Source organism: Elephantulus edwardii, unplaced genomic scaffold (genome assembly GCF_000299155.1).
Source record: "Elephantulus edwardii isolate Elephantulus edwardi_28Jun2011 unplaced genomic scaffold, EleEdw1.0 scaffold00031, whole genome shotgun sequence".
Taxonomy (NCBI): Eukaryota; Metazoa; Chordata; class Mammalia; order Macroscelidea; family Macroscelididae; genus Elephantulus; species Elephantulus edwardii.
This window is the reverse complement of record NW_006399781.1, coordinates 8,096,706-8,122,276: the sequence shown is the minus strand read 5'-3', so window position 1 is coordinate 8,122,276 and position 25,571 is coordinate 8,096,706. Positions and strand designations below refer to the sequence as shown.

At 52.7% G+C, this 25,571-nt stretch overlaps 3 protein-coding genes across 5 annotated transcripts in view; 1 reads left to right on the top strand and 2 right to left on the bottom strand.

Moving 5' to 3' along the window:
- Nucleotides 1-4,098, bottom strand: part of ECE2 (endothelin converting enzyme 2) — a 46,632-nt gene extending 42,534 nt beyond the window's left edge. For all 3 annotated transcript variants that reach the window (XM_006884074.1, XM_006884075.1, XM_006884078.1), the window contains exon 1: nucleotides 3,903-4,098. In XM_006884074.1, coding sequence (XP_006884136.1) covers nucleotides 3,903-4,098 — 196 coding nt within the window. The remainder of the gene's footprint in view (nucleotides 1-3,902) is intronic.
- Nucleotides 4,099-4,845: 747 nt separating this feature from the next.
- On the top strand, nucleotides 4,846-10,541 carry ALG3 (ALG3, alpha-1,3- mannosyltransferase). The gene is made up of 9 exons (XM_006884073.1): nucleotides 4,846-5,066; nucleotides 6,983-7,082; nucleotides 7,179-7,326; nucleotides 7,430-7,590; nucleotides 7,989-8,109; nucleotides 8,535-8,740; nucleotides 8,883-8,959; nucleotides 10,014-10,158; nucleotides 10,297-10,541. Exons 1-9 carry the CDS (start codon nucleotides 4,871-4,873, stop codon nucleotides 10,457-10,459), a joined length of 1,317 nt encoding a protein of 438 aa, XP_006884135.1. The 5' UTR covers nucleotides 4,846-4,870; the 3' UTR covers nucleotides 10,460-10,541.
- Nucleotides 10,542-10,896: 355 nt separating this feature from the next.
- On the bottom strand, nucleotides 10,897-24,481 carry VWA5B2 (von Willebrand factor A domain containing 5B2). The gene is made up of 19 exons (XM_006884072.1): nucleotides 24,343-24,481; nucleotides 24,095-24,265; nucleotides 20,297-20,516; nucleotides 19,981-20,138; nucleotides 19,300-19,431; nucleotides 18,960-19,084; nucleotides 18,477-18,632; nucleotides 17,441-17,551; nucleotides 17,143-17,351; nucleotides 16,954-17,065; nucleotides 16,282-16,467; nucleotides 15,120-15,291; nucleotides 14,704-15,017; nucleotides 13,373-13,562; nucleotides 12,941-13,294; nucleotides 12,063-12,200; nucleotides 11,873-11,956; nucleotides 11,548-11,792; nucleotides 10,897-11,463 (listed from the first exon to the last, which is right to left on the bottom strand). Exons 1-19 carry the CDS (start codon nucleotides 24,479-24,481, stop codon nucleotides 10,897-10,899), a joined length of 3,783 nt encoding a protein of 1,260 aa, XP_006884134.1.
- Nucleotides 24,482-25,571: the final 1,090 nt, after the last annotated feature.

Here is a 25,571-nt window from a genome sequence, read left to right as displayed (position 1 = left end):
TTATATCAAAAAGAATATAAATAGACAGATCAGGTGAGATCCAGGAGGGTCTCCAACAAGGAACTTCCGGCTCCCAAGATGTGAACCCTGGAGAGTTCTTCTGAATTCTCCTTTCACCAAACAAGAAGCTCCATAAACTTCAATGTCCAGTTTTTATTGACATTTTCATTGCATAGGCGTGCTAGATTGAATCACCTCATTTGAGGTTGAACTTAACCTCAAAGTTGCCTCCCATATCCCCGGCCCCCACACTCTCCTCCAAGCCAGGCTGATACTACTTGGTAAGTCTTTCTGACTAGTCAGTCCCAATCCAAATCATTAACACAGTTAATTACAATTAGCATGATTGCTGGGGAAATGCCAAGGGCTTGTGATTATCTCCCAGGAACCAAGGACAAAGACCAACTAAGTAGGATATTGTGTTTCCCCCAGGTTTTGATGATGATGTCCCTGCCCTCAAGAGGAGTAAATTGATAAGGGGCATCTGGTATATAATAAGTTCTTCTAAAGTGATAGGCCTCCTAAGCACATGGTTGGCAAAGGGTTTCAGGGAAGCTGACAGCCAAGCAGTCTTGAAAAGTCACACTATGGCAGAAATGCCTGGAAAGCAGTTCTGGAGAGGGCAAGGTCAGTTGAGGAAAGATGTGGAGATGAGGAGTGGCTGTAGATCTCCTTAGATCTTTTGGCCTCTTCCAGGCCCTCCACCCCCACCCCCTTGGCCAGACTCAGCTATGATGGACCGAGATCACAGCTCTGGGCAGCTCTGTGTGGGGATCCCCGGCTCTGGGAATTAGGTTGTCTTTAATCCCCATTTGCCTCTAAGAGGATCACAGGATCAACTGCCAAGATAGCCCTAATCTAGCAGGGCTTGGCATCCAGACAGGGTACCCAGAAGCAGCCAACCAGTCTTCACCTGCCCCTTGTCATGTGCTTCTCCATGCTGGAGCCACAAACAGCTCTGGCAGACACATCCCATTGGGCTGTGGTGGGAGATGGCTGCCCAGAAGACACTAACTCAATTTCAAACTTAAACCCACTAGATTCTTGGATTTGCCTTCCATTTACCATCTCTACACCTGATTTATATGCTGCAGCGCTTCACCCAATTGTAAACAAATCTCTCTGTTCCTTGTGGTACAGGATGGACTCTTCAAAGAAAGCATTACTAAAGGTGAAGAGAAAACAAAATCCTACCACAGGGTCAGTCACGCTCACAAATCAGTAATTTCTGACTCTACTCCTCCAGTGATTTAGGGTCAGCAACTAAAATGGAACTTGGGAAGGACACTGCCTCCCAGGGGGGTCTTAGATCAGCAGAACCCTGTAGTACTGGACCAGATCCCAAAACCCATGGAGGCCCAAAGGTAGATGGCTGCTAACCCAGTACCAAGTCTCTACAGCATAAATTAGCATGTCAACCCACTAATTTAAGCCAGTAAAACAGCTCTGATGGGGACTGGGCGACTGAATCCTCCAGTCAGTCCTTCCGCTCTCTATGTTGTTATACCAAGTGGGAACTGACTCAGAGCTGACCCTCCAGTGCATTTTTGGGGACTGTAAATTACACAGGAAGAGACTGCCCATCTTATTTCCACAGAGCAGCTGGTGGATCCAAACTGTTTATGGAAGCACAATTCCTTACCTCTAGGCCACCAGAGCTCCCTTTCTTTCCCTAAAGGACAAGTGAATGAGCAGTCAAATTATGATCAGACAATTCCTGTGGAACATGGAACCACGCAAAGAAGGAGAATCCGAGGAGTGTAGTGACAGTAAAGCTGTGATGGCTAGACGCAGTCACTTGCCAGGAGGCTATTCTAGCCACGGGGAAAAGACACCCAAATCCTTGGGAAGGAGTCTCTGCCTGCTGATCAGTCTTAGAGTCTCACTTCCAATAATAATAATAGTTATTGAACACCAGATGCTAATACTAAACATTTGAGAAGCATTATCTGCTAATTTTCACAATTGCTAGGTATCAAGTAAAGCCGCAATGCATAGTGACCTTACAGAGAATAGAATGAAGAACTGTCAAGTCCTGCATCGTCCTTGCCCAGCCCTGCACAGGGCTATGTTTCAGCCCTGAGCCAATCTCTTTTACTGAATTTTGCTCTTTTTCATTCACAATGCTCTCTCTATATTTCCATTGTCTAGGTGGGAAAACTGAAGCTGTCCGAAGTGGAAAAAGAACCTTCTCTCAGTCAATGGTAGTCAATGATTTGAACCGAGGCCAGGCCTGTCTAAATCCAGAGCCAGAGCTCTTAAACCCTAATTCTTAATCGTCTCCAATTTTCAAGAGGCCCATTCACCTTCAGTGGTGACAGTGCATCTTAAGTGTGATATCAATATGATCATTGGGTTGTAATTCACCATGTGATCATTTTTACCAGTTCCAGCAAAGTTCCAGATGCCTCTCTGTGCTGTCTACATCCATCTGCATGATCAAATAAGAGTGGAAGCAGTCACTTTCATTCCACACTTACTCCTCATATGACTGCAGTGAACACTGAGTGACTGCTATTTACTGTGTATCCTTAGGTTTTTATGTGTATTTTCTCCTGCTAATCCACATTTGTGACTCTTTAGGTGGAACGGAAACTTTTTCTTTACTATGAATTGTTCTGTGCATCTCCTCATTCTCACGTAATCATCTTAACTACCTAATAAAGAATCCTGGGAGCGCTGTAAGGATTTTTGCTGCCAGACTGAAAGCACTCTATTCAAATCCACCAGCTGCTCCAAGGGAGAAAGATGGGCAATCTCCTTCCATGAGATTAAAAGTGCCTCTAAAAACCTACTGGAAGTTCAACTACGAGTCGGTTCTTACTCGACAGTGCATAACAACAACAACAATAAAGAAACACTCATATTTATTATGCTGGTCAGCACAAGAGAAGAGACCCTCAACAAGATGCACTGGCATAGTGACTGCAGCGGTGAGCTTGAGCATAGCACAGGATAGGGCAAGGTTTCAATCTGTTGTTCCTAGGATCGCTGTGAGTCACAGTTGACAGTATCTAACAATAACATTTAAGGCTGAGAAAACACAGGCGCAGAAATAGAAATATTTTGTTCTAGTGTCAGCAAAGCTAAAATTTTGGCATAATTAGCTACCTCCGGAATCCAAATTCTTAACCACTAGATCAACTTCCATTCCATTGCTAGGAATGTTCTATTTCCTAAATTAATTAGAGTACATACACATACTAGACATATTTGTTTTATATTTATGAAGTATTTCTATTTGTAGAAATGAAATGGTTTTAATAGGAGAAATGTGAAACATATAATTGGAAGGAAATCTGTTGCTCAACCAACTATCAGTAGAGTCTCGAAGGCTGACAATGCGAAAGAACCCAGAAAGACCTCAACGACACGCGGCTTCCCTGCATTCGGTTGGTTCAGAGAATAGCTTCAAGCTCGATTGCAATCTCCTCTCTGGCCAGAGGAGGAGCTGTTCTTCCCCTCACAGTACTGGGGAAGTGAGAAGAGTCAGAGTTTGGAGTACGGAGATGATGCCCTCTCTGGGTGACAAAGGCGCTCGGATCCCATGTGCACAAAGGGAAAAGGCTAGGTTTTGTGCTCGAGGTGTCTCAACGTGTCTTATTTATCTCGAGTCCGCGGTCCCACAAATTCCCAGTTTATCCCAAGTCATACAGCCAACTACTGTCTGGCTGCTACCTCCCTAGCAACATCCTGAATCACACCCACACTCAGACCCAGAGTTTCGGCAGAGGGGCCCCGCACTCAGAATAGCTTGGTTTCTGTTTGCCTATTCTGGTCGGTTATATATCCGACCAAGGCTCTGAAGGTACAGGATCTTGGCTTCGAACTAGGACAGGAAGATGGAAAGCAGACAGCTCCAGCTAGGTTCACCTGAGCAGGACAGAGTCAGAACTACCCACCTAGCACGAGGATCCGGTCCCCCGGCCGCAGCTCCGGCTCCAGAAGGGCACGGAAGGAAGAGAAGTCTCCGAACCATTCGTAGGGAGCGGAGTCGGCAGCGTTTCGATAGCGCTGGTCCCAGTACTGGACCTCGCGGTACCCACAGTTGCGCTCCGGTAACTCTGGCAGGGTGGACGGAGCCCCGGGAGAGGCCATACTTGCAGCAGCAACGAGGGCCTGACCAACACCACACAGCCAGCTCCTGTGGGCGGGTCTTGGCGCCTATGTAGCCAATCCGGATGGTAATGTGTGGGGGCGGGGCCTCGGTGGCCCCCGCCAACCACCTGCAGTTGTTCAACACAAACACGTGGAACTTCCGTGCTCTGATGGGCGCACTTGTAAGAATCCTCCGGCTTATAAAGATTTCCTAGCCTTTATACTATGTTCTCTTGTCTGAGACCAGTTATTACTGTCTCTTTTAATATTTTTAGCTTGATTGGCTCCTTCTATTATGGAATCTTAAAAGTAGTGAGAGACAATTTCCCAAACCGTTAGAGAACTTAGAAAAATCTGAAGAAAGGCAGGTTGGGATGGGATGAGGTGAGAGGAGGTGGAATGGGAAAAGGACTGGAGATGGAGCGTGTGTGTGCAGGAGAGACCCTCGTGAAAACATTCCCAGAAGAGGCGAAGCTTGAAGCTGGGTTTGGTTGAAGGAGCAGAATCTGTCGTTTCTTAAGTAAATGCTTAGTCCACATTAGAAGTGTGCCTAGGACTGAATACAGAATGAGGAGTAAGACTTAATTGTTGCTCGCGCAGAAGGTGCAATCCAGCAGGGGAGATGTGAAGGGAAGTAATTTTTCACGTGATAATGACTGACAAACTAGGTTTAGCGCGGAGTTCCTCGGGATTTCAGTACGAGAGCGGAACTTAAGTGTTCAGGGATCGAGTTTCCTGGGCGGCGGGTCAACACAAGCGGTGCACCATCAACATGGCGGCTGGGCTGCGGAAACGCGGACGGGCTGGTGCAGCAGTCCGAGCCGCAGGTCGCTGCGAGCAGTGGCTGCGGCGCGCTTGGCAAGAGCGGCGCCTGCTGCTGGTGGAGCCTCGCTACACGTTGTTGGTGGCCGCCTGCCTCTGCTTAGCGGAGGTGGGGATCACCTTCTGGGTCATTCACAGGGTGGCATGTGAGTGCGCCGAGGGAAGGGGAAGAGCGGGAGGGACTTGAAACCCCAACCGGATCTGACTCAGACCCATTCATCCATTGACTGCAAATTCATATCTCTTACTCAAGCTCTGAACCTATTAGAAATGAAACTCTGTCCATAAGGAAATGGATAGCCCTGGATGGAGATGGATCCTCTGTCTTGAATGTACAAACTGTCATGCTAAGAAAACCAGTCTGACAGAAGACCTGTGTTTTGAGTTAAGGCACTGCAGTAACTAACTCTGGTTTTAGGCAAGCCACTTCCCCAGCTGAGCTTCAACTTTCTCATCTGTTAAATTCTGATTTCTAAACCCCTTTCTTAGCGCTGGCATTGCCCGACTTTTTAAAACCAGATGGTACTTTCTTTCCAGGTGGAATCGAGACACTGGAATTAAGGCGGTCGCTATGAGTCGCAGGCGACTCGACGGCACAAACAACAACAAGATCTTTCTTGCTAAAGGCGATTAATTCAACATTTATATCTGTGCCTAACATTATTCTTATCATCTCTGAGTCAAGCCCATTGTTGCAATCACTGTCAGTCTGTCCCGTTCCCAGGGTCACTGTGAGTTGTACTTGGCTCAACTGGCGTTATAACAACTTTATGCTAGTGCTAGGGGCACATATTGGTGAATATGTTTCCACCTTGAATGTTTGACCTTTGACCAAGATACATTAGCAGGCAATTAAAATACATCGTGTTCATTATGGTAGTAAAGACAGAGTTACAAAGGATCTAAAAGGGATCGTTAAGCCAGAACTGAGAAGTCAAGGGATCTAGGAATAAAGTCTCTCAGTCTCCCTGAAAGGTAGGAGCTAGTTGAGGATTCCTTTTCAAAGAACTGCTATCAAAAGAGAAAGTCTGGTGTCTTTAAGAAGCTGGAATAGGGTGGGGGTTTTTTAGGGCTGCAACATAGAAATCAAGTGAAGGTGTTAGTCAAAGTTGAGATTGCAGAAGTAAATTGGAACCATATCATAAAAGGATTTATAAGCTTGGTTGAGGATGGATGTAGTTAGTCTAAGAAAACCAAATTCATAAGTGCCATTAAGTCACAGTGACCTTCCATCAGATTTCCAAGGCTATAAATCTTAAACAGAGGAGACTCCCCCATCTACTTCCTTTGGAACAGCTGGTGATTGAGAACATCTGACCTTTTGGTTAGCAGTGCAACATGCCAAACCTTAGTGGTGAGATCCTTGGCGTACCTCCCACGTTCTGGTTCCAGTTCTACCACATACTAGCTAAATGATTGTAAGCTAGTGACTTAACCTCATTAACTCTTGGATTCCTCCCTTAAACATGAGATTAAGGGGGTGATCTTTATCTTAAGAGCTATGGAAGATAATTGAAGAATTTTATATACAGAAATATGTAATCACCTTGGTACTTTGGAAAAGAACCTGGCTACAAGTTTTAAAAATAAATTGTGCTATGAAAGTGGAAGCGGGATTATAGCTTTGTGGATGCTAGAGACCGTGTGAGGCCCAAATTTGAGGTTAGAGTCAGAGAAGGATAAAACAAATATTTAGATAAAGAATCTATAGGGTGTGATGATTGTGAATTAGAAAAGAGAGAAGAAAAGTATTAATGGTTTGTGACCTGGGCAGATGGGTGGTTGATGGTGCCATGCATGGAACTAAGGAAAGGGAGCAGATCTGGGTGGGAGGAAAGATCATGAGTTCAACTATGGATATAGTGAGTTTGAGACGCCTGATATCACTCAGAGAAAGAAATCAAAACAGATATGTAGTTGGGAACTTAACAGAAAAGGGCTGGGTCACATGATAGAATAATGATGGTAGTCCTGAGAATGAGTTAACACTTTGGTCTGTTGGACTATAGGTGTAGGGGCAGTGAGATTTTGAGTTGGAAGTAACCATCCTATCCAATTCCAGACACAGAGATTGACTGGAAGGCCTACATGGCTGAGGTGGAGGGAGTAATCAACGGCACCTATGACTACACACAGCTCCAGGGGGACACTGGACCTCTTGTGTGAGTGTGAATAGTAGGCTTGGGAGGACTGCAAGAGACAGGCTGGGTCCCAGGCTGAGTGGCCTGACCTAGGCTCGTGGCCCGCCCATCTTCCAGGTACCCAGCTGGCTTTGTGTATATCTTTATGGGACTGTATTATGCCACTGGCCGGGGCACTGACATCCGCGTAGCCCAGCATATCTTTGCAGTGCTCTACCTGGCTACCTTGCTGCTTGTCTTCTGGATCTACCACCAGACCTGCAAAGTAAGGCCACCTCACCCAGGATCCCTGAGCTGGGAGTGTCAGGGAGTGAGGATGGTTCAGGCCTGTTGAACTGACCTTGTTCCCTACTATGTCTACCCCTCAGGTACCTCCCTTTGTCTTTTTCTTCATGTGCTGTGCCTCTTACCGTGTCCACTCCATATTTGTGTTGAGGCTCTTTAATGACCCCGTGGCGATGGCACTGCTTTTCCTCAGTATCAACCTCCTGCTGGCTCAGCGCTGGAGCTGGGGCTGCTGCTGTTTCAGGTTGTGAGCCCTCCCTTCTGGCCCCCTCTCTCACTTTTGGTATGGCCATCTCTTCCCAATTTTTCCTGCTGACAGGCTAAGAGAGTGGCCAGTGTTGGTCAGTCAGGATCCGTAGAAAGCCCTCCCTGGGCTCACCTGCATCACCTTCAGCAGCATCCATTGTTGGGAGATGGATCTTGTATATTCTAAATATTTAATACATGCTTGCCATTCATTCTGGGCACAGACACCTGGCATCTGACCCCCTTCGCCTAGTAGTTCTTAGTGTGAGCTCCAGTCTGGAGCTTTCTAGAGGTGGTGGGCAATGTGACGTACTGATGTTGGGGGACATCTTTGGGTGGGGTGCAGAGCCTGGAGCTCATTTCCCTCCCTCCTCTCCCCTCCCCTTCCCACCCCAGTCTGGCAGTTTCAGTGAAGATGAATGTGCTGCTCTTCGCCCCCGGGTTACTGTTCCTCCTTCTTCTGAAGTTTGGCCTCCGTGGGGCCCTACCCAAGCTGGGCATCTGTGCTGTCCTTCAGGTACAGTACTCTCACCTCGTCCCCTCCCCTTTCTAATGAAGGAAGACCACTCTGCCTAGTGTTCTTTCTCCATCCTTGAAATATCCTCAAATCCAGTAGACATGGAGTTACAGAGTTGGTTCTGGACTGGGCCGCCAGTACCTCAGGGCTTCATTCTCCTCTGTTGTAGAATAAGAGTGTTGATCTGATAGCCTCTGAGAACCATTCTAGTTTTATAACTTGGTGAATCCTAACACAAGATGTATTACCTGCCTACTCCATTTCTTTGGACCCAGGCTCTAGCCTTGGGTTGGGAGTAGGGTTGATTTTCCTGCTGTTCCTGTAGAGATGAGGGAACCTCATTCCCCCAGTGATTGACACAAGGCCGGGGGTGGGGGTGGGGGGGTTAAGCCCGGACACACCTGCCGACATCAGCTCCCCCTCAGGTGGCACTGGGGCTGCCCTTCCTGTTGGAGAACCCTGTTGGCTACCTGTCCCGCTCCTTTGATCTTGGCCGCCAGTTTCTCTTCCGTTGGACAGTCAACTGGCGCTTCCTGCCTGAGGCTGTCTTCCTGAATCGCACCTTCCACCTGGCCCTGTTGGCTGTACACCTCAGTCTGCTCTTGCTCTTTGCTCTCTGTAGGTGGCACAGGTAAGAAGGGATGCAGGGCCACAGACAGATTTAGGGGGAAGAGTGAAGGATCTAGACCTCAGGGGCTGCTTAATCTCGAGGTTGAGTCTAGCACTTGGCCCATGATGAGGTCTTGATAAATGTCTAACTGGCTTCTCCTCAGGACAGGGGAAAGTATCCTGTCACTGCTGAAGGATCCCTCCAAAAGGAAGGTTCCACCCCAGCCGCTCACACCCAACCATATCCTTTAAGTCGTGGGAAGGTGAGCCTTGCTTAGAGACCAGGTCGATGGCTGGTGGGACAAAGAGGGGGAAGGGCCACTACGAGTAGTAGCGCCAAGGCCCATTCATAAAGCTCCTACTCGGTACCTAACAGTGTGCACATTTAAGCATATTTTATTTTTAATCCTAAATAATATATAAACTAATAAGCTACCAATTGTTGTGGTTGTATACCATTGAGTTGGAACCAACCTATAACTGACCCTTCAGTGGGTTTTCAGAGGCAGTTAATCACACAGCAGGAGATTGTCAATCCTTCTCCCGCCGAGCAGCTGGTGGATTTGAGCTGTACTCCTTGCCAATTGGCCAGCAGAGTTCCTTATAGTACCATTAGTAACTACTATTACTGAGTGTCCATTCTCTGCCAGGTACTGTCCTAAGAGATGTGCATATTTTATTTGGTTTTAAATTGTAGTAAATATATATGTAAGAAAATACTTGACAACTCAACAATCTTTACATGTTTTATAGTTCATGACATCAGTTATGTTCATTATATTGTTCAACCATCACCCCTTTTTGTTCCCTGGTTATACCATCATCCTAAGAGTCCCCTAAGCATTGAGTCATTCTTTTCCAAGCCTCTTGCCTACTCCTAGTAAACACTTGGCAAACTTTGATGTCTATTCCACTCAGCATGTTTTCAGGATTCATCCATATTGTAACAGGCACCAGGACTTTATTTTCCTTTATGCTTGAGTAAAACTCTATTATATATACATGTTCTAACATATAAAGCTCTGAGTTTTACAAATGAAAAAAAAAATCCCTGTTCTAAAAATGACAGAATTAAGGCTTTTAAGAGGTTAGTAGCTTGCCATGGTCACACAGCTAGTAATGACAGAGTCAAACACACAGGCACTATTTGAGGAACAAATTTGGGGAGATTAGAAATCTTGCCCACAGGCATGAAGAAGGGCAGAGCTTACCCCAAAACTTTTACGCCTGTGCTTCGAGACTTGCCCCACTTTCTGCATTTTTTGCTCCTGCCCTTGGCCTTGACCACCACATACAGATTGTTTCAACTCTTTTCACCTCCAACTTCATTGGCATCTGCTTCAGCCGTTCCCTCCACTACCAGTTCTACGTCTGGTATTTCCACACACTGCCCTACCTCCTGTGGGCCATGCCTGCTCGCTGGCTCACACATCTGCTCAGGTATGACCGGCCAACCCAAGGGAGTGGGAAGGACTCAAGGGTACCTCATCTCAAGTTTGTGATGTGGACTTGGTGGGGAGCTGTGTCTAGGACATGAGTCCAAGAACTGGACAAAACTGGACTCTTTCTCATCCCCAGGTTGCTGGTGCTGGGGCTCATTGAGCTCTCCTGGAACACATACCCATCCACGTCGTTCAGCTCGGCGGCCCTGCATCTGTGCCATGCAGTCATACTGCTGCAGCTCTGGCTGGGCCCCCAGCCTTTCTCTAAGAGCATTCAGCACAGCAAAAAAGCCCACTGAAGCCCACCCTTTACTCTCCAGGCCACTGAGGACCCTGGATGATAATGACTCTGTGCCCTCCCAATAAACCTTGCCAAGTCCACCTCTGTTCAGCCTCCCCAGAGGGGTGTTGGCAGAAACAAGGTTTCAGGGGCCTGCTCAGAAACACATTCACACAGTGATAAGAGGCACTTTATTGCATAGGGTCTGGGGACTGTGGCTCTCTCCCTTTCCATTGCACTGCATGGAGGTGGCCAGGAAGAGTATTGGGTGGGAGTAGCAGGAGAGAGCACAGGCAGGCACTTTATGTGGGACGGTAGTGTTCTGGGAGGGGGTGGTGAGAAGCTGTGGAGAGCAGGCCACACGGGCCCACCCCTTCCCAGCACCAAAAGGCCGCCCGGGTGGCAGTGAAGTGAGACTGTGAGCGATACCAGAGGCTTCCAGGCTGTGGAGGAGCATCACACATTGGCGGGGCTGTAGCACAGCAGGTGCAGCTGCAGGTTCTGGTCCCAGTGGCGCAGCAGCAGGAAGAGCCCACGAGCCGCTGCTTTGAGGGCAGCCAGGTCGAGGCCGTCGGGCAGGTGTTGGGCCCGCAGCCAGCAATCAGCCTTCGCAGCGGCCAGCTCCCACTCACCAAAGGCTGCGGCGCAGCGGTGCTCCAGCCACGCGAGAGCCACTGCGGTGGCCCAGCTCCGACCCCGCAGGTCAGTGCGTCCGGGTCCATCCACCCCCTCCGGTCCATCCACCCCCTCCGAGGGCCCTGCGTTTGATCCCTGCCCGTTGTCCACCTGGCCAGGGCCCTTAGGGCCCGAGCTGGGGGAAGGACTGCGGGAAGCCGTGGTGCTGTCGTCCTGGCCCACTCCGGGGCCCAAGAGGGCCCAGGGGGATGAGGCCGAGGTCGGGCTGAGGCTGGCACGGTGCGCGGCAAAGGGGGAGGCGCGGCACAGGCGCTCCTGCGGGATGCGCACCGCAGCGCAGAAGGGCCCATCCAGGCGGAAGGACCCCGCGGCCTCTTGAAGCCGCACCTGAGGAGAGAGGAGGTGGGGGGAGAGGCCAGTGAGCCGCTGTCCTCACCCAGGCGAAGCCCCCTCCACCTCCCGAGTCCTCACCAGAGGCAGGTAGTCATGGTGGCTGCTTTCAGGGTCAGCGGCCCTGGCCTGGTCCTCCTCAGGGCTGCAGAGCCTGCGGCTGTCAGAACCCTTGAGCTTCCGGCGGCCCAGGCTGAGCCTAGAGAGAGGCTGGAGGGATGAGCAGTGAGGACCAACAGCGGGGGCCGCAGAGTCACCCAGCCCAGGCCTGGAGTCACCATTTTGGTTCGGATCCCAGGCGCCTGCAGTAGAGTCTGCTTCAAGTCCTGCAGTGAGGCCAAACAGTGCCAGTGAGTGGTTTCTACAGAGTGGTTCCTCTTACCCTTTTCCCATATTGGGGTGCTACCTTGCGAGTGGGCCGCTGGGGGCAGCTGGGCTGCATCGAGAGAGCCCTGAGAGGCCGGCGGAGTGACGGGGAGCTGGGCTGGCTCTGCTAGGACACAGTAAAAGGGGGCCAGGCTTGCCCTGGAGGCTCGCCCTCCGGAACTGAATGTCCAGACCCACATAAGAGAGGTTTCCCAGGAAAGGGACTCTACCTGACGTCCACACCTGCACGGCACCAGGCAGGACCTCTCTGGTGGCAGCATCTACAGCTACAGGGCAGGTGAAACAGGATGGTGCAGAGCTGACCTTGCTTGTCTGAAGGGCTCGGAGCCAGGACCTCCGGGCAGGGCCTGAGAAACACAGGAGCAGCCTGCTGAAAGACAGGGGAAGGCCCACCACCACCCCCTGGCAGGGCTTTGGCAAAGACAATCTCACCCCTCCTCACAGCTTTCTGGTGTGCCATTGAACCTTCTCGTGGATCACATGTCCACACCAACTTGGACTCCACCACTTTGACAAGTGGTCAAGCTGAGCCCCCAATTCACAAGAGCCTACCTGGAAATTCACTAGTTCGGTCCCTACCCAGAAGAGGCATCAACTCGTAGCTTTTCTTTCTACATATTTAAGCCCTTTCAAAGGGACTTTCTGTGATGATGGAAATATTCTAGATCTGAGATATCCATTATGGTGGCCACCAGTTACACAGGACTGTGGAGCACTCGAAATGTAGCTAGTGCAACTGAAGAACTGAATTACTGAATTTTTAGCTCTGTTTAATTTAATAGTCTTCCTAAACAACAGATTTGTTTTTTATGTTATGGGAACTGTGAATCATTCCAAGATCACGTTTCCTTCTGTTATGGCTGTGAGGAAGCTTTCCAGTTTTGGGTCCCACGTTTAGCAAGGGTACATAACCCCATGGTGTGCGTCTTTACCTTAAGTTCTAGCTTCCTCTCAGCTTCTCTTCCTATTACCTTTCTTCATTTATCTTGTCGCTGTGAGGGCACCACCTCATCCTTTGTGACCCAGGTGAGGAAGTGAGTGGCCCAGCAGAGACCACTTCTGGCATTCTCTGCCCCATGGAGCTTACCCCTGTCAGCGATAGTTTCAGCCCCTCCTCGGAGAGCCAGCTTCTCATTGTCCTGGATCACCGAGGCCGCTGTCAGCCGGTGCAGTGCTTGGTCCCAAGTCGTTTCTCTTTCAGAAGTTGATGGAGGCTGTGATCCATCCCCAGACCCCCACAATGTCTCCAGCCCCACATCTACCTCCCAGCACATAGGCTGCTCACCGCACAAGCCCCGGATCACCACATGGCAGCGGGGAGCCTGGGGAGACACTGCTAATGCTGAAGGGGCTGGCTCTTCACTGGGGGACATGGCCGTGAATAAGAAAGGGGGTTCCATCAACATGTCCCATTCCATGGGGGCTGGCGAGAGGGGGTTTCCTGGGGAGAGAGGACATCAGGAGTGTGCTGGTGGCCAGGGCAATCTCTGTGTCAGGGTGGCTCCTTCCTGGCCCTTACCTGAGTCATCCAGGCCCTGTCCCAATGGCTGCCCTGTCTCATGGCCTGACCCATCTGGTGCTGCACCCAGAGAGGGGTTCTGGTGGTGGCCAGGCGCTGGGTTGGTCTGGCCTAGGGGGGATGAGAGGCTTCGGCCAGCCAGAACTGCTCTGCGCTGATGGCCCAGCCCTTCGGCACTCAGAGGTCCACCCTGTGTGCAGAAAGTGGGAGCCACAGGTCAAAGAGCAGCACTTGCAGCCATCACACACATACGTAACTGCTCACAGGCCCCTTTACGGGAACGCCTGGGGGGGCGCTCATCACCCTTCAGAAGGACGAGCAAGCTCCTACAAGGACCTCTCCTCAGTCCTCTCCCTAGAGTCATCTTGCTCCAATTTCCATTTCATATTTGTAGTTGTTACTTATCTCTGTGTTTGTGTTCATGTCTGCTCCCTCTTAACCTGACTAACTTCAGTTTTCCCTTTGAGATAATGGTACTAGCTTCACCTTTTCCAAGAAGTCTTTCCTGACGCCTTCAAACAGAGCTAATCACCCTAACACTCCACAATACCACATTTATGTGCTCATCTGAATGCAACATGGTAGCACTGTTATATATTTTCCCATTGTTGTTGTTGTTATGTGCCATTGAGTCTCCTGTGACCCATAGTGACCTTATGTACAGCAGCTCTGAACCTTTCCCTGTCCAGAGACAGTCTCATTATTTCCGACTCACCAACCCCCATTGCTCCAGTCACTGTATCAATCCATCTCACCTGGGGTCTCCCACTCCTGCACTGTGTTTCCACCCTTCAGAGCATGATGTCCTCCAAGGACCAGTCTCTCTTGGCCATGTGCCCAAAGTATGTGAGACAAGAGCTTCAAAATCCTAGCCTCCAAGGGGAACCTTGGTTTCACCCTCTCCAAGACAGACTGATTTGTGTCTTGGTGGTCCAGTGTATGTTCAAGACTCTTCTCCAGCACCACAACTCGAAGGCGTTGATTCTTTTTCTGTCATTCTTAGTCATTGTCCAGCTCTCTAATGCATAGCAAGAAACTGTGAAGACTATGACCTGGATCAGGCGCACCTTAGTCTCTAGACTGACATTGTTGCTTTTCAGTACTCTGGAAAGTACCTGACTTCTGTAGCCACTACATAATGTCCAGCATATGTTGTCCATGCTTTAAGCAGATTCCAACTCCTAGCAAACTTATCTGACACAGGAGAACTGCCCACTAGGGTTTTTTAGGCTGTATTTACGGGAGCAACTTGGCAGGTCTCTCCCGCATGGCTGATGGTGGGTTCAAACCATTGACCTTTTGTTTAGCAGTCAAGGGTTGCTGAGTCTCACCTTAAATGAAGCCGTTGAGGATGCAGGCAGGGGGCAGGAACGGGTACCCGTTGGTTCTACCCAGGCTAGACTGCGGCAGCCCTGTTGAGAAGGGGGATCCGGGGGAGCACCTCCCTCAGGGGAGCCAGGGCCCTGGGAGCCAGGGGACTCGCTGCTGCAAGTGGAGCCTGGACCTGGCTCGGGGCTGGCCGAGCAATGGGTGAGCACATACTGCTCCCGGATGTATGAGGACTGGAAGATGCGGCGCCATATGGCTGTGTCAGAGGAGGGGTTAGGTCCAGGATCTGTGGCTGGGTCCGTCAGAACATCAGTACCTGATGGGAGGCAGGAGAATGGACCTAGATCCTGGCCTCATTCACTACCTAATCCTCTTCCTCTTCCAACACAGCCCTGCACATGTACACTCAGACACTCACTTTGCTCTGAATCCCCAGCAGCCCATGGGCTGGACAGCTCTGCTGACACTGTGCCTGTCCCTGGTGGCTCTGTGGTGCCAGTGGGCTCAGTGCCAAGGCTGGCAGCAGATGGCTCTTCCTCTGGTGACGGGAACACAGAGCCACCCAAGCTCTGCCAGCCGGGCTCCTGGCCCTAGGGAGAGAACAATCATTGAAAAAAATCTGACTGTAGGTAGGTACCACTTATTTGCCAACAGGACTAAGATGGCTCACAGCAAGAGGCAACAGTGTTAACTAAACCAGAAAGGACAGGCAAGATGAGGGGAGGAGAAAGCAATTGTGCCAAGCATAAGGGTTAACAGGGCTGCTGGGGCTGAGCTTCATATCTCTGAGCTTCCTGGCAGCCAGGCAAAGAGGGAAACACAGAATACAGCTCTCACGATCAACAAGGAGGAAGCATGCTTAGACTAGAGACTAAAAAACTTCCCCTAGAAAAATTACCATGTACCAAGTTCCTCCTATGTGTTTACGTGCTCTACGAGGAGGACTCAAGTTAGGACTTCTAATAACAACAACCCGCTGGGGGCCCAGGAGGTAAAGAGCTACGCTACCAACCCAAAGCCAGGTGGTTCGAACCACCACCTGCTCTGTAGCAGAAAGATGGGCAATCTCCTCCTGTAGTTTACAGCCTCTGAAAACTCTCTGGAGAATCAGTTCCCACTCTCTAGCACACAACAACAATCACATGGATGGGGGATATATAGATAGATAGAGGACAGGCAAAAAATTTCTCCAGAATGAAAAGCTAGCATGTGAGTTTGGGTTTGCGATTTCATCTGAGCCATCCTGTATCTGTTGTGAGATGTTTTAGGGAAATATTTTATAGAGTGCTTCTCACAGGGCATGGCGTGAAGAAATGGACAACAGTTTTAACAAAAACCTCACAGCAAACACTGGAGCTGTTTCCTGTGGCTGGTGCTATTAACACCTTTGATAAAAGCCAGGAGTTGCATTTTATGGGACAACTCAGTGGAAGACCCCATAAGAGGGACAGGATCCAGTCACCTGGGGGCCCAGCATGACTTCTGGGGTGGCTTAGGGGCATGGTGGTAGGAGCTTGTGAGACAGGCACAGGGGTGAAAGGCCATCCCGGCCAGCCTCCAGCACCCCAGCCCAGGCCTACCCCAGGCGGGCGGGAGCGGAAACTGTCCACCCTGAAAAGGGAGCAGTAACCCAGCAGTCGGTCCCCTGGATAGAGTGCCGGGATCTCCCGGGGTGTCAGCAGCGCCTCCACAGCATCGGGCACAAACCAGTCCACCGAGATGTCGCTCAGAGCTGGCTCCAGCGCCCTCCGCAGAGCCTGCACCAGCTGTGGGGACAGCCAAGACGGGACATGGCAGAGGTGTCACACGGCTGGAGAGATCAGAAAAGCAGCCCTCCCGTGTTGGCACCTGCCCAGCCCCTGGACTGATGGGGACCAGAGCCAGGCTGGGGTTAGAAGGAATGGGGGCAAGGCCCGTGAATGGATGGAGCAGTCCTTGGGCTCTCCTGGGCTGGCTTTGTCCCATGGATGAGGTAATACTTCTCAGGGATGAGGCTCTGTTATGGCTCGAAACTGACAATAAGACATGGGGTGATCACAGACATGCCCCACACCTTTCGCCACCTGCCTCTTCAAGAGTACCGGCAGCTCCTCTCCTGGCTGTATCTCAGGGGAGAGGATGCAATGGAATGGGTAAGTCCTAGCCAATCAGGAGGACTCCGTGGCCAGATTGGGTTCTAGTTCAGATTCCATATATAGCGGAACTTAGGAGGCCTTCCAGGAGGAGGATGCAGGGTCTGGACCCAAGCTCACCACAGGCTGCAGCCTCTCCCCGGAGCTCAGGAAGCAGGCACGGCCTCGGCTGACAGCAGACAGTCCCTGGAGCAGCTGGCGGCTGGCCGACCCCAGCCCAAAGGAAAAGCACCTGCCCAGGGAGGAGAGGTAGCTATGAGGAGTCCGGGGTGAGTCTCTACTTCCCACCCAATTCTACTCACCCCATACCTGGCTGTCCCCCTGTGCCACCGCATGAACTCCAGGGTCTGGTGGGTAGTGGCAGCTGTGGGCGAAGCACTGGTGAGCAGAAACAGCTGCCTGGGGTGGGCCCTGTGCTGGGGCTGCCCCATTGCCCAATCCAGCCCGGCCAGCACATCCGGGGTGCTGCCTGTGGCCTGCAAGCCCTCCACACTCTCACAGAGCAGCTGAACGGTGTCCTGGAATGAGAAGCTGCAGGCTGAGCCACGCTGCCACATATGGGCAGAAATGTCCCCGTTAGCCTCCCAGATCCTGGGCCCGCACTCACATCACTGCAGAGTCGGCTCTCTGGGAAGAGGGGCTGCACAGTCATGCCAAGCGTGGCCAGGTTGACAAGTGTCTGAGGTGGGAGAGACTTCACAGCCAACACAATGGCATCCTGAGGAGAATCAGGAAAGGCAGCATGAGGAAAGCCCCAAAGGCACCACTCAGGAGACTGGTGGAGAGCAAGGGGCCGCAGGCTGTGTGCCCTCCCCAGGTCCTGGCTTCACAGATAAATCCAAGGGCAGAATGAGGTAATCTGGAGAGACCCCACATGTGAGATAGTGTGTGTGAAACCACAGTTACATGTGAGAAAGACTGACTATGACCGAGCCTAGGTGTGTGAGACTGGGGGTGTACGGTAGAGGCGTGGGGTGTGAGGGAGGTAGTGTGTGAGAGAGAGGAGGAGTGAGAGACTTGGTGTGAGGTGAAAGATTTGGGGGTGTGAGCAGAAAGACTCAGAGGCTATAAAGGGGAGCTTAGAGGGTATGAAGGGGAGACTTGGGGGCTATAAGAGGGACTAGGAGGGGTGTATGAGGGGGAACCCCAGGGCATTTGAGGGGAAATATTGGAAGGTGCATGCAGAGACTCAGGGGATGGGGGAGGGATTCAGAGGATGAGGGGAAGACCTAGAGGGACGAGTGAGAGTGAGAGCAACTCCAGGAGCTTGGATGAATCTCTGAGAGTGAGAGGCTTTGTGATTGTGTCTGTATGTGTGAGAATGAGCGACTGAATGACTGTGGGATGTGTGTGTGAGTCCTGGATAGTCTGTAACCGGGTGTATGACTGAATATGGGATCCCATGTATGAGACTCTCGGAATGTGGAAGACACTGCCGGTCTGTGTGAGGCTATGAGGATGAGAGAGAAAAACAAAGACTGTATGTTTTAATTTGAAGGCTAGGGCTGCTCTCCAAAAGAATCCTCCTCAGGAGCTGCCCGCCTGTTTCATCATTGGGAGATGAATGTTTTAAGCAACAGGGCAAAGTCTATCTTCAGAAGGCCTGGCTTCTGCCCCACCAGCCCAAGGTCTGCCCCACATGCCTTGTGAGCCACGACACTGCCGTCCAGGAGGAAGAGCAGCTCCCGTGTGGCTGTGCCCAGGTGTCCGGGCTTAACGCTCAGGTCTGGGCAGAAACTCAGCATCAGAACAGGGTTCCTCAGGATGTCCTTGTGGAAACGTCGCTGCAGGAACCACACCTGAGCACGGAGAGTCCCTCGTCACCCCGAGCCAGGTTCACTGCAGCTCTGAGCAGCGTCAGCAGCAGGCCCGGGCCCCAGCTCTGGAGTCCTTTTCTCTCTCACCCACCCTTTTGTAACTCCAGGACCAGGCACAGGTGGCCACCCTCTGCCGATGTCAGACTTTGTCCTGATCCTCTAAGAACCATGCCAGGCAGACTTGCAAGGCCCCCATGACAAACTCATCTGCGCTCAGTGATGATGGGTGGCAGCTGCTGGCAGAGGCCCCAACACTACTGACAGCTCTTTGTGCATCAGTGTGGCCGGCAGGCCCCCACGCAGGCATACCTGTCGGTCCCCATCACTGTCCCTGTGCTGCAGCCTCTGGAAGTCCCGGCGGGCCCTCACCCAGGCTTCATACTCTGCTGAGCTCAGGCTGCCAGCCTCCAGCATCAGGTGCGGCTGGTGGGGCTCTGGGGACAGAGGTGGAAGTGGGGGACAGCTCCATCAGAGAGGGAATTCCTGTCTCTGGACCCCAGCTGCCTAATTCGAGCATCTAGGGAAGCCCTTGCAGATCTAGCTTCTCTGCACACCAGGTCCACTCTCACAGATGACTCAGTTCAATCTGGGGCCCAGACACCTGTACTTGGAAGATGCCACCCAGGTGGTCCAGAGGCAGGTCCCTCACCACTGGGATGCAGCAGGATCTCCAGTGCTCGATCACAGCGGTGGCCCTCTGCCAGGGTGACACACACAGTGGCTGCCGAGCTGGCGTGAGGAGGGGCATCTGCCCTCAGGGCATGAGAGGGGCTCTCCAGGCCTGAGGGACAAAGATCCAGTGAGCGGTGACGGTCGCCCTCTCTCTAAGTGGATACTACGAACACAAACATCATCTTCCCAGACAACAGCCCACATGGCAGAGGCCTCAGCTGAGCCAACTCTCAGAGCCTCATCTATGGGTCAGAAGGAAAGGCATTTGTCTCTTCTTAGGCTGGAAGAAGGACACCCATCTTTGCTCCTGGCTAGTCAAAGATTCACACACCCAGCTGCTGACTTGGCGTCCCCCTCTGTTCCTCTTGTAGAAAGAAAACCCATTTCATCAAATGGACTGATTCTGTTGTAAGCATCTCCACTCCCATGGGTGAGCAGAATAGGATAGAAGGACATTAATTTGGGAAACCTAGAAGGGTGTGTGCTGAGCAGAAGTGGCTGGGTGCCCCCACTGTTAGCCTGGAGGGCCCAAGGATTCGATTCTTGACTTTCCCCCTTCCCATCACCAAGTCTTGTTTCACTTCTCAGTCAGCAGCCCTGCTAAGGTCAGGACGTCTGAAAAGACCTTTCTACTGTGATGTGGACAAGCTGCACCCACCTGCCAGCAGGCACGGCCCAGTGACCAGCATCTCGAAGGAGAAGGTGTACGGGGCAGGGCAGCGAGCAGGGCCTGAGAACACGTCCCGAGGGGCAACGGGCTCCTCCCAGGCCAGCCCCTCCTCCTGGGGACTGCCCACCCCAAAGCAGCTGGTTGGACTGGAAGGGAGTACAAGGAGGGTTACTGAGCCACCCGGAGACCCCTCCACCCTCTTCCCCTCCCTGTCCACCCTCTAGGCACCCAGCCAGAGCCCCCTCACCCGCACTAGACCCAGAGAAGCCGAAGGAGGGATGGAGAGAATCACCATAGGCCCAACCTGTCGTCACAGAGCCCCGGGGACCTGGGGGGCCCTGGCAGGCCTGGCGGGGCCAGTGGGGTGAGCACGGAGGGCAGGGCCACATGCAGCACCCCGTCAGGCCTTGAGGGCAGCTCCCGGCTGCTACGCAGGGTCACTGTCATGGTGCCGGCCGCAGCGATGAGGCCTGTGGGCAGCACCAGTGTGGACCGGGCTTGGGCCAGATCCAAGACAAGGTGACCTACGGTGAGGGAGAAAAAGAGTCAGAGGGCATTAGAAGGACAGGAGACGAAGCACAGGTCATGGGGGCTCAGATGGACAGGAGATGGGGCATGGGGCAGGGGGGCTCAGATGGACAGGAGACGGGGCACAGGGGCTCAGATGGACAGGAGACGGGGCACGGGGCAGGGGGTCCAGATGGACAGGAGACGGGGCATGGGGCAGGGGAGCTCAGAAGGACAGGAGACGGGGCACGGGGCCTCAGATGGACAGGAGACGGGGCAGGGGGTCCAGATGGACAGGAGACGGGGCATGGGGCAGGGGGGCTCAGATGGACAGGAGATGGGGCACGGGGCCTCAGATGGACAGGAGACGGGGCATGGGGTGGGGGGCTCAGATGGCCAGGAGACGGGGTACGGGTCGGGGGGCTCAGAAGGGCAGGAGTCCAGATGGACAGGAGACGGGGCACAGGTTGGAGGCTCAGATGGGCAGATGGGGCACGGGTCAGGGGGGCTCAGATGGACAGGAGATGGGGCACGGGTCAGGGGGGCTCAAATGGACAGGAGATGGGGAAGCTAGAGTGAGCACTGAATTGGGGGAGTCTGGGAAAGGACTGTGAGTGAGTGGGCTCTGGGCTAATGGTTTGGTGATGCAGGTTGGAGGCGTGAGGAGTAAGTGTGGAGGGAGAGGACGGTTGATCGTGGCAGGAGCTGGCTGTCATCAGGAAGGGGAGCAGTGACATCATTGCTATAGAAGGTTGAGAATGACAAGGGTGGTTATGGGACATGGCCATACCATCTCCAGGTGGGGCCCATAGCCTCTGTCCTTGCCTGTCCCTGACCACAGGAACAAGCAAGGACAGAGGCTATGGGGTACCACCTTCCTACAGGTCCTTTTATAGGAACCGACATTTCCCTCTAGCCCGGATTAGCTCTGCTCACTAACCCCCCTGCTCATGAATCTTCAGGAGCTTCACAACTGTCCACTACAAGTGACTCCAGGACCTCTCCTCAGGAGGACCTTAGGCTCAACAATCAGTTTGGAAGCAGGACGTGAAGCTACATTGATGTCCATTTTGACTTGGATTGTAGGTTCCTTTGGGGACGGGTGGACTTACTGAGGTCACTGCTGCTAACAGTTGGGTACAGTGGAAGCTAAGGTCCTGCAGTGTCTGGCCCTCCTACCTTCCTAACCAGCCTTACTTCTCCACCATAATCACGTATTCATCATTTAAGAAGTACTTGCTGAGCAAATGAAGAGTAGAAAAAAGCTGAAAGGAATGGAAAGGAAAGAAGAGGGAAGAGGCGATGATTCAGCCAGCTGAGGCTTGGAGACAGCTTGATTTGGTGAGGAGAGCACAGAACGAGGTTTGCATCTTGGTGACTTCTGATTATATATTTTGGTAACTTTTTTTTGGTTCTAAGTTCTAAGTAGGCTCCATTCTCTTGTCCGCAAGCTGGGTATTCTAATAACCTCATAGATTTCAGTGAAGAATAAATGAGGTTGTGGGTGCTAACCAACCAACATATAATAATATACAGAGATAAAGAATGAAGGCGCTCTCTCTGGTGGTGCGATGCATCACGCGTTGTGCTGCTTTTTGAAAAGTGGGCAGTTCAGTCTTTTCTCAAAAGATTTACGGACAAGCTCAGAAACCAAATGGAAGATCACTATGAGTCATAATTAACTCAAGATCAGGAGGTTTAATATACAGGGAGTAATGATTACTATTATTTTCATTACCAAGGAAGCTCTGGTGGCTTGGGGCAAAGCACCGTGCTTCCAACACAAAGTTATGCAGTTCAAATCCACCAGCTGCTCCGTGGGAGAAAGATGAACATGTGATTTATTGCCTCTGAAAATCTGCTGGAGGATCAGCTATGGGTCAATTCCACTTGATGATACAGAACAACAAAAGAGGACTTGTGATGTATATCTCTTGGATGTAAATGAGGTGATGTTAATGACTCAGGAGTCCTAAACTAAACTGGATATGAGTTTATTAAGCTTGCTCAGTATAAAAGGAGCCCTGGTGGTAATCAAAGGTTGGCAGTTCAAAACCACCAGCCATGCTGAGAGGAAAATGATGTGGCAATCTGCCTCTGCAAGGATTAATAGTTTTGGAAATTCTATGGGCCAGTTTTACCATGTCTTGTAGGATCACTTTGCATCAGGGCTGAGTTAAAGGCAGTGGGTTGGGTTTGGGTACAATACGAGGTATTTATAGGAGCTCTGGTGGTCTAATGGTAAGGAGTTGCACTGACAATCCAAAGGCATATGGTTTGAATCCACCATCAGCTCCAAGGAGAAAGATGGGCAATACCCTCCTATGCCATTTACAGCTTCTGGAAACCTGCTGGAGGCTCAGCTGAGTCTGTTCTGACTCAATGACATCTATAAACAACAAATCTACTTACAAATCTTTGTTTGAATCACTTTGTTTGAGTCCCTGCCAGAGTTATCTTTCCATTTAACCAAATTCTACTCTTCTTTTTAGTCAAACACAAGCTCCATTTTCCTTCTGGAACATTCTGGGCCTCAACACAGTTTACACTGTTATGTGCCGTTTAGTCACCTGCAACTCATAGTGACCCTATGTACAACAGCCCTAAACTCTGCTCTATCCTGCGCCGACTTTTGCAAACTCTCACCTCCAGGGATTCCTGTCCTTTTCTTAATAAATTCCTTGTGCAGGTATCGAATGGATGAAAAGGAGAGGATGGAGTACATGTGGCATAACCAGGTGAACAGAGACTTCTACTCCACGGCTCAGCCCTCACGGAACCCCTTTGTGCTAGGTACTTGAACTGAAAGATGACCAAAACTTTGATCTAGGCTCAGAAGCCAGGGCTGCAGAGGGGTGGACAGGCTGAGGGTCTGAGACAATGACTCTACCAGGGAGGTGTTGTAATGAGGTTGGTGTTGTAATGAGGTTGCACAGAGAGCCAGAGAGCTGGGGAGCAAGGGAAAAGCATGATCAATTATCTGTGGAGGAGTCAGGGAGGGTTTTCCAAGGAGAAACACCTGGGTGTGTCTTAAAGAGGTAGTGGAAGTTTGCTAACAAGAATCTAGGAGATGGTAAAAGCAGGGTGGAGGAGTAGGGGGCTGGGGGTGAGAAGAGAGAAGTGAAGAGGGTGGGGAATTGGGGATGGTCAGTGTGGTCCTGCTTGTGGTACCTCCCTGGGAGGACAAAATGGAATGGCGGTGAGGGCTTTGTCTGTTAGGTGGAGGAGGCTCACACCTGGAGAAATGACCCATTTTCAAGGAAAAAAGGAGGGGGCAGCTTGGGCGACCGCTGCCTTTGCAGCACCCAGGCGTAAGTTATGGTCACTTAGGCAGTCAAAGGGCCAAAAGTCTATGCAGCCTGGTCTGTCTGTTTCCCTGGCTGGCAACCTCAGGTCAGGCCTGGGTCACATCCCCCCCAGCACCTGGTACACGCCAGTTACCCAGTCCACAACTGCTGAATAAAGGCATGAACCAATGTGAACGAGAAAGCAGCAGCCCAAGGTGGGTAGATGCAGGGTGCAGAGCAGGTGCGGGAACCCGCGGCGGCTGCCGGCTGGCTGGTCTTGATGGGCGGAGCGCGCGCGCAGAACTCACCTTGCGCGCAGCGGCGAGGAGTGGCTGCCCCCGCGCCCGGGCCCAGCGCGCGGCAGCAGGCGGCCTGAGACCTGCTCCGGCTCTGCAGCTGGAGGGACACGCGCCGTCCGGCCGCCTCGGCTTCCAAGTCCGATACCACCTCGGCCTCAGCCAGCGGGTACACGAACACTCCTGCGGGTGCGCGGGAGGCGGCGTCGGATCCCGCCCGGTGCCCGCGCCCCGCCGCCCGCCGCCCCGCCCCGCCTCACCGTCCACGGGCTGCGGCTGCGGGTTGCGGTAGGTGAGCCGGGCCAGCAGGCTGAGGCAGGGGCCGTTGGTGTAGGCCCGCACCCAGGAGTCCGTGAGGGGCAGGGGAGTCCAGCTGGAGGGGCAGTACAGGCCGGGCATGGTGCCAGTCAGCCGGCCCTGGGGGAAGGGTATTGGATGAAGGGGTGCACGAGGTGAGGCCAGGGCGCCCCCAGCTTGCCCTCCCGGGAGCTACGGCAAGAGCCTCATTGGGGCCCTGTGGCGCAGGGGCTGCAAGGGCACAAGGCGCCTGAGCTCGAGCTGGGCCGACAGGTGGCCCAGGAGGGCGCCGAGAGGGGGATGCAGTTAGGGAGGAAGTTGAGACGATGGCAAAATGGGCATCCTCGCCCGTTACCTGGGAAGCCGGGGCTCGGAAAGCCGAGGGTTAATGATTAACCTGCTCTCCCGGCGCCCAGCAGTCCCGCTGCCTGCCCCTCTGGGGGCGGAGGGAGAGCAAGGGGGGGGGGCCGGGCACAGCTGTTCCATCACCCGCTCCGCAGCCCCACCGACGCCCGAGTACCTGCCGGCTCCCCGGGGCTCCCCGTAGCTGCCAGCTGTCGGAAGCGGCGCGGGTGGAGCGCCCAAGATGTGCTGAGCGGGGAGCAAAGGTTTAAAGGGCTAGCGTCCTATAGGTATCCCAGGCCAATAAGGGGGGCAGGGGAGGGCCGGGAAGGGGAGCAGAAAGGGTCACGGGCTTTTCCCTGCGGCGCAGCATCCTATAGGGGCGCAGAGAACTGTAGCCTGGATCGGAAGGGGCTTGACTGCGAAGGAGAGCGGATGCGGATAAAGGGGGTCTCTCCGAGGTAGGGACCCGAGGAGGTGTCGGGGCATAGAAGTCAGTGGAACCCGTCCAGGTCAGCTCGCCCCACCCTGTGGAGCCGGTTGGGAGTAGGAAGCCGCTGCGGTCGCCTGCGCCCTCACAGCCCGCCAGTCAGGGGATGCTGAGGGCTGCGCCCGAGGATCCCCTCCCACCCCCTCCGCCGACATCCCCAGCCTCACCGTCTCTTCCTCCGCGGAGTTTGAGCGCCGCGACGGGACCAGCGCGGGTGGCGCCGCCTCTGCGCCCCGGGCCGCCCGGGGTCCAGGCGACTGGCGGGTACCCGCTCCGAACTCCGGCCACCACCGCTCTGAGTCCCCTCCCGGGTGCCGGCCCCGCAGCTGCTGGCCCCGCCCCCGGCCCAGAGGCCGCCCC